Source organism: Tupaia chinensis, unplaced genomic scaffold (assembly GCF_000334495.1).
Source record: "Tupaia chinensis unplaced genomic scaffold, TupChi_1.0 Scaffold000067_1, whole genome shotgun sequence".
NCBI classification, from domain to species: Eukaryota; Metazoa; Chordata; class Mammalia; order Scandentia; family Tupaiidae; genus Tupaia; species Tupaia belangeri.
In genome coordinates, this window is record NW_006159526.1 from 5,317,340 (window position 1) to 5,324,270 (window position 6,931).

Genomic DNA, 6,931 nt, shown 5'->3' on the forward strand with positions numbered 1-6,931 from the left:
GGAGCGGGAGCCCGCCTGCTCGCCCGGGCAGGCCGGGGGAGGTGCGAGGCTGCAGGCGCTCCGGGCCAGGCGCTCCCGCACCTGCAAAAGGGTGGCCGGGTCTGGGCGTGCGACAGCCGCGACTCTGTTTTAGTGTACGTGTCGTGACTTGTGTCTGAATACGCCGTTATGTGCGTCTACACGTGTCTACATCTGTGTGTCTGTGTACACAGCCCACCTCCTACACGCTGCCTCAATGCCCCAAACCCCAGTCCGCCAGCAGCCCCCCCTCCCCGGCTCTCCCCAGGCGCTGCCTCCTCCTTCCCAGGCCCCCAAATTCCTACATCATCTTTTCTCAAGGCCCAGACCGGCCATTTCCCCAAGTTCCTGCTCACACCCGCGGGTCGCGCCTTCCCCATCCTGCACCCGCAGGCCCCTCTTCCATCTCCGTAGGCTCCGCCCCTCCGTTTCCGCGGGCACCAGTGCACCTCCACCGGCCCCTCCTGGCTTCTACCCACCCCAGGTCACACTCGGTCTCCACCAGGTACCAAAGACAGGCCACACCTCTTCCCCGTTCCGAATCCCATCTCCTCTGTCTCTCATCTCGTCCTGGGGCCCTCTTCTCACCTGCCCGCCTCTTCATCTCTCTGACTCGGCCCCCACAACGCCCTACCAACTACAAGACTCCACCCTGTCCCTGTGGTCCCCATTTCTCAGGCCCCTTCCCATCCTGCCAAACTCCTGTGCTGCACAGCCCCACCCTGCTGGCCCCACTCATTTCCCACTCCTCCCACTTCCCTGGCCCCGCCCTCTACCGCAGCGGGGCCCCTTCCCAGGCTTGGCTCCACCCTGGCCCCGCCCCCTGCCTTGGCCCCGCCCTACCCGGGCGCGCTCACATGGTCTCGTCGTCGCCGAACTCCAGCTCGCCGCACGCGTCCTCGTAGTGCACGCCGCCGCCGCGTGCCGTGCCGTCCACCGTGCGGTAGGGCAGGCGCACGGTGCCACGCGCGCCCGAGCTGCGTATGACGCGCACGTCCACGGTGCCCATGCACTCGCTCACGTGCAGCAGGCGGTCCTGGAAGGAGAAGATGCCCGCGTGGTCGTCGTCCAGGATGGTGACGGTGGCCAGCAGCGGCGCCACCAGCCGCCCCTTGGGCCGCCCGCCGCCGTCGGGCTCGAACATGCCCTGCGCGTCGCCCACACGCAGGTTCAGCAACCGCACGAAGAAGTGCTCGTCCTCCTCGAAGATGTCGTCGTCAATGATGCCAATGCGCAGCTCCTTCTGCGTCTCACCCGGCTTGAACACCAGCGTGCCCTCGCTGTGGCGGGGAACGGGGACAAAACGGGTGAGGGTCGGTCAACCAGCTTGCAAGGGGAGAATCGGGAGGCCCTTCGCAGAGGAGGGGCCGGTGCCTCAGGAGAGTGCAAAGTATGATGGAAGACAGGCATTATTAAACAGGTAACACTGAGAGTGAATCTGGGTGGGCTTCCTGGAGGGGACACAGAGCTGGGGAACAAGATAGGCTTGACTCCTCAAGGCGGGCATGAAACAGATCGGGGGCCAAACTTTGCCGGGAGGCATTAGTGGACACGCAGAGGGAACAGCCCATGCGAAGTCCCAGAGTTGGGAGGAAGCCTGGAGTGTAGGGCCTTGATTCTCAAACCTTCATGTGTACATGAGTCCCTCCAAGACCTCGTTAAAAATCAGATTCTGCTTCACAAGCTCTTGGTTCCTGGATTCTGCATTAGAATGCAGCCCCATGGAATGTGAGTGGTCCTGCTTACACTCTTCTGATTAAAACCCTTCTGTGCTCCCCAATGGCCCCAAGAGAAAGTCCAGGCTCTTTAACATAGCATTGTACAGTCGTTCAGCAAACGCTCCCCAGGCACCTGTTCTGTGCCCTGTGTTGAGTAGTGCTGGGGATTCAGCCATGACCAGTCCCCGTCTTCCCAGGCTCGTGGCCCCACGGAGAGCCACAGCACAGTGACACGCACACATTTAAGGATCGATGCAGTTCATTCATTCGACAGCCATTGCCGGAGCTCCGGCGCACGCCAGGCACTGTGGGCAATGGAGGAGCAGCCCCAAAACCAGAGGGAAATTCTGAGGGGACAGGGAATGAGTGGGCTCCTCCAGACACCACCATGACTCGGAGATGGTGATGAGTCTTGGAACTCTGTCACCTCGCTAACCCTTCCCGCCATGCACAGAAGGGGCTAGCCTGTACCGCCAAGTTAGACCAGTGTGTTCACCGTCATTCCTTCGGGTCCCTCTGTCAGAGGGGCCCTGGGCTTCGGTCCTTCAAGAGAAATCCAGCTCTTGGGAACCAGCAGTTAGCGTAATGGCTATGTCACTGGACTCCCACGTAGTCGACCGCGGTTCGTGTCCCGGACCTGGTGGCTTAAAACTCACGCCGGGTGCGTGTGCGTGCGTGCCCAAGATCCCGAGAGGAGAATGGAGGAGAAGGGATTGCGGCGTGACCATCCCCCCTGGGGGGTGATTTCTCGCTTTCTGTCTCTATGTCTCTCTCTGTCTGTCTGGCGAGCGCATGCGCCCTACAGTGAAAATCTCTCCAAAAAAAAAAGAGAGAGAAATCCAGCTCTTGGAAGGGACAAAGGGACCCTGAAGATTCTGACAAAGACGCAGGGGGCGTAGAAGCAGGTGACGAGACCTGGAGTGCAGGCCTCAGCATGCCAGACGCTGTGCATGGAGGCTGAGTACCCAGCAGTGGGCCCACCCGCTCCGGACACTGCCGCCCTCAGACGCTCTTTCCTTTCCTGGTAAGTGGAGTAGTTACAGGCCTACACCTGGCCTCGGGTAACGCCTGGGCAGTGCCTGGAGTCTGGGCAGTGGACCTCAGCGAGTCGGCATGTCATGTTAGACTTGAGAATCCTACAGCCACGGGCAGGTTAGAAATGTAAACTGCAGGCCAGCAGGTACCTTAGTGGTTAAGGGCCCCAGATTCCCACACAGCTGACTGTGGTTCGAGTCCCAGACCTGGCAGCTCGCTTTCTCTCTCGCTCTGTCCCTGTCTGGTTCAATTAAAATAAATAAAGTTAAATAAAATAATTTTTTTTTAAAAAAAAGAAACTTCATGGGCAGAAAAATGTGGGGACCTCAGCACCATCTTTGCCAAACCATTAAACCAGATATCACCAGGAATGGAGGAGCGGACACCGTGTGGGTCCTGATGCCGCACACCCAGGAGGACACAGCATCCCCTCCGTGGGATTCCTGCGGGAAGGGCACAGCTGAGTGTGGCTGTCAGAAACAGACAGCAGACTCGAATGGGCCCCTCGAGAAACACGGCTAGCATCAACGCATTGACTGGGTCGCCACAGCCACGGCAGGCTGAGAAGCTGATCCAAACCGAAGGAGACCAGGTGTGCTGCCCTGGCCTGAATGGAAGTGAGGGAGGGACTGAAACACAGCCAGATGGGACAGGGACAGGCAGGGCCACAGACACAGCTGCACACTGCACAGGACGTTGACGCAGCAGTAAACTCCCCGAGCACGATCTATGGTTATGCGAGAGAGTGTGGTCATTCTTAGGCGATGCACAACCAAGTACTTAGGGGCAAAAGATCATGGTGTCTCAGGAACCAGCAGTTAGCATAATGGCTATGTCGCTGGACTCCCACGTAGTCGACCGCGGTTCGCATCCCGGACCCGGTGGCTTAAAACTCACGCCGGGCGCGTGTGCGTGCGTGCGTGCCCAAGGTCCCGAGAGGAGAATGGAAGAGAAGGGATTGCGGCGTGACCATCCCCCCTGGGGGGTGATTTCTCGCTTTCTGTCTCTCTGTCTCTGTCTGTCTGTCTGTCAAGCACATGCACCCTATAGCAAAAACCTCTCCAAAAAAAAAAAGAGATCATGGTGTCACAACTTCGACAGTGCCACGATTATTAATATGACATGCGCAGGTCTTCAGAAAGTCACAGAAAGTGTGTATGACGAAAAACTCCATAGCTTTCTTTTCTTTTGCACCAAAGTAAACTCATCAAAAAGCTTTTTTTCTTTTTTTTTAGGTTTTTATGTTTTTGCCATAGGGTGGAAGCGCTCGCCAGACAGAAAGAGCGAGAGAAAGACAAGAAAGAGGGAAAGTAAGAAATCCCCCCTCGCAGGGATGACCATGGTGCAATTCCTTCTCCTCCATTCTCCTCTCCGGATTTTGGACGCACACACGCACCCAGTGTGATTTTCAAGCTGCCAAGTCCAGGACTCAAACCACACAGTCAGTCATTGAGCTCCAGCACCTTAAAAGTGCCCTCGTATTGGGGCTGCTAGGTGGCACGATGGCTCAGGTGCTGGACTCCCACATGACTGACTGCAGTTCAAATCCCAGACCTGGTGGCTTACTTTCTCACTTTCCCTGTCTTTCTCTGGTCAAATTAAAAACTAATAATAACAGATGGGTCTGGCAGGTGGTATGGTGGCTGAGGGCACTGGACTCCCACATGACTGACGACAGTTCGAGTCCCAGACCTGGCAACTTGCTTCCTCATTTTCTCTCTCTCTCTCTCTGTCCCTTTCTGGTAAAATAAAAATAAAGATTAAAAAATAATCCTTAAAAAATAATAATAGTAATAAATTAAATTAATCTTTTAAGAAAGTGCTCCCAGGGACCAGCAGATGGTGTAATGGTTATGTTGCTGGACTCCCATGTAGTTGACTGCAGTTTGAGTCCTGGACCCGGCAGCTTCAAACTCACGCCAGGCGCGTGTGTGTGCGTGCCCAAAATCCTGAGAGGAGAGGGAGTGGCAGGCGGTGTGGTGGTCGAGGGCACTGGACTCCCACATGGCCAAACCTGGAGGCTTTCTTTTCTTTCTTTCTTTCTTTCTTTCTTTCTTTCTTTCTTTCTTTCTTTCTTTCTTTCTTTCTTTCTCTAATATTTTTAATTTTATTTACTCATTTACTTATTTTATTTTGACCAGAGAGACACAGAGAGAGAGAGAGAGAAAGTGAGAAAGCAAGCCACCAGGTCCAGGACTTGAACCATGGTTGGCCATATGGGAATGTCCAGCACCTTAACCACCACACCACCTGCTGGTCCCCGAGGCTTGCTTTCTCACTATCACTCTCCTCTCTCTGGTTAATCTGAATACTACTACTACTAAATAAAATTATTATTTTTTTTTAATAATCCTGAGAGGAGAATGGAAGAGAAGTGATTATGGCATGGCCATTCCCCCAGGGGGGTGATTTCTCACTTTCTGTCTCTGTCTCTCTGGTGAGCACATGCACTTATAGCAAAAATCTCTCTCAAGGGGCCAGCAGGTGGTGTGGTGGTTAAGGGTGTTGGACTCCCACATGGTCGACCACAGTTCAAGTCCCGGACCTGGCAGCTTCCTTTCTCACTTTCTCTGTCTCTCTCTCTCTCTCACTCTGTCTCTTTCTGGTCAAATTAAAATAAATAAACAAAATGAATAACATTAAATAAAGTAATTCTTTTTAAAAGAATCTCTCGGAAAAAAAAAAAAGAAAGAAAAGAAAAACTGTCCCCATGTTAAAAAGAGAGTGATAGAAACACAGAGATGTGAACGACTGTGCACACGCACAGGGTGATGGTTACAGTGGATTTCTCAGACTGTCCTTGCAGCCCTTGTGGAGGTAGACAATGTTTCGATTGGAGAGAAAAGTGACGTGGGGATATGGAAAGCCGGGTGTCAAGACCATAGGAGGCTCAGTCCCGGGACTCCTGCACAGGAGGGCCACCCTAGCCCACGTGATACCCGTGGGACAAGCCGAAGGTGACTTTCCCTCTTCAAGGCCCTTACTTCCATGAGCCGGGGGCTGATGTAATAGGCACTAATATCTATGGTGTCCTCTAGGAACACAGCATCCACTAGGAGCTGTGCTCTGGGCCGTCCGACCACGTACACGGCAGCCCTGCCTGCCCACACTGAGGAAGGGACCTGCCCAGGGAACAGGGTGCAGGGCTGAGCCTGGACTCGGACGCCCTCGTCGCAGCCCCAGGCCTAGGCTGCCTTGTCAAGCGACGCCACGCCTTGAATATTGGCTGGGATGGGAGGGCAGGGCTGGGGAGGAGGGTGTTGGCTCTTCCTAGCTTTTTGGTTCCACCACTGAGCAGCCTTGACTCCTTCGCTTCAGACATCCTGGTCCAGAGTCACCTGCGAGAGAGAGGGCAGCCTCCCGATCCCAGAAGGCGACACCTGCACTTCCTTCCGCAAAAGCTCAGGGCTTCGGGTGTGGCCGTGCGGACCAGGGGTGTGTGTAGGAGTGGAAGGGTACAGATATGTGACAGCCGGCCTCTCCACCGAGGGACACGGGGGTGTGGACAGTGGGGGAGGATGGAGGCAGATCATGGGTGGCCAAAGGGGTCCACCTTACAGGACAACGGAACAAAGACCCGTGGACAGCTGTGGCCCCCTCCGAGGAGGGCTGGGAGGGAGGGCAGGAGAGGCAACAGAGGCGGGCAGTTGCGTAAGAAAGACCTGCAGCGTCCCGGGCAGTGGGAAGATGTAAGGGGTGACTGGAGCAGAGGGGCGCTGGGCTACTGCAAGTCTGGGCGTGGTGAGGCTGAAATCCACCACACAGAAACTCAGCCTCAGGAAGAGGAAGGTCAGAAGGCCAGGGAGCAGCTGTGGCGTGGCAGCAGAAGCAAAGCCTCGGAACAGCTCGAAACAGCCCTCCCCCCAGGCACAGGACGAAGGAACGCCACAGGCTAGGGGCAGGTGGGAAGCGCCACCAGCGACACGCCCTCCTTCTCTTCACGGGTCTTACCACTACCCGACTTGTATGCGATCTGTGTCTGCTTCCTAGTGGCCTGTCTTTCCCGGGAGAATGGCCACGCCTGGGCCTGCATGTGGTCTGCCCACTGCTAGTCATTGCCGGGCTGGTTTCCGGCACAGAGCAGGCACAGGAGAGGGTTCCTGCCGTGGGAAGCAGCAGGCTGGTGCATGACCTGACCAAGCACACTGCGAAACTCTTGT

The 6,931-nt window shown here is 55.7% G+C and overlaps 1 protein-coding gene across 1 annotated transcript in view; it reads right to left on the reverse strand.

Moving 5' to 3' along the window:
* Positions 1-6,931, reverse strand: part of SLC8A2 (solute carrier family 8 member A2) — a 34,581-nt gene that overhangs the window by 13,960 nt on the left and 13,690 nt on the right. The window contains exon 4 of the mRNA XM_027767216.1: positions 876-1,298. Coding sequence (XP_027623017.1) covers positions 876-1,298 — 423 coding nt within the window. The remainder of the gene's footprint in view (positions 1-875; positions 1,299-6,931) is intronic.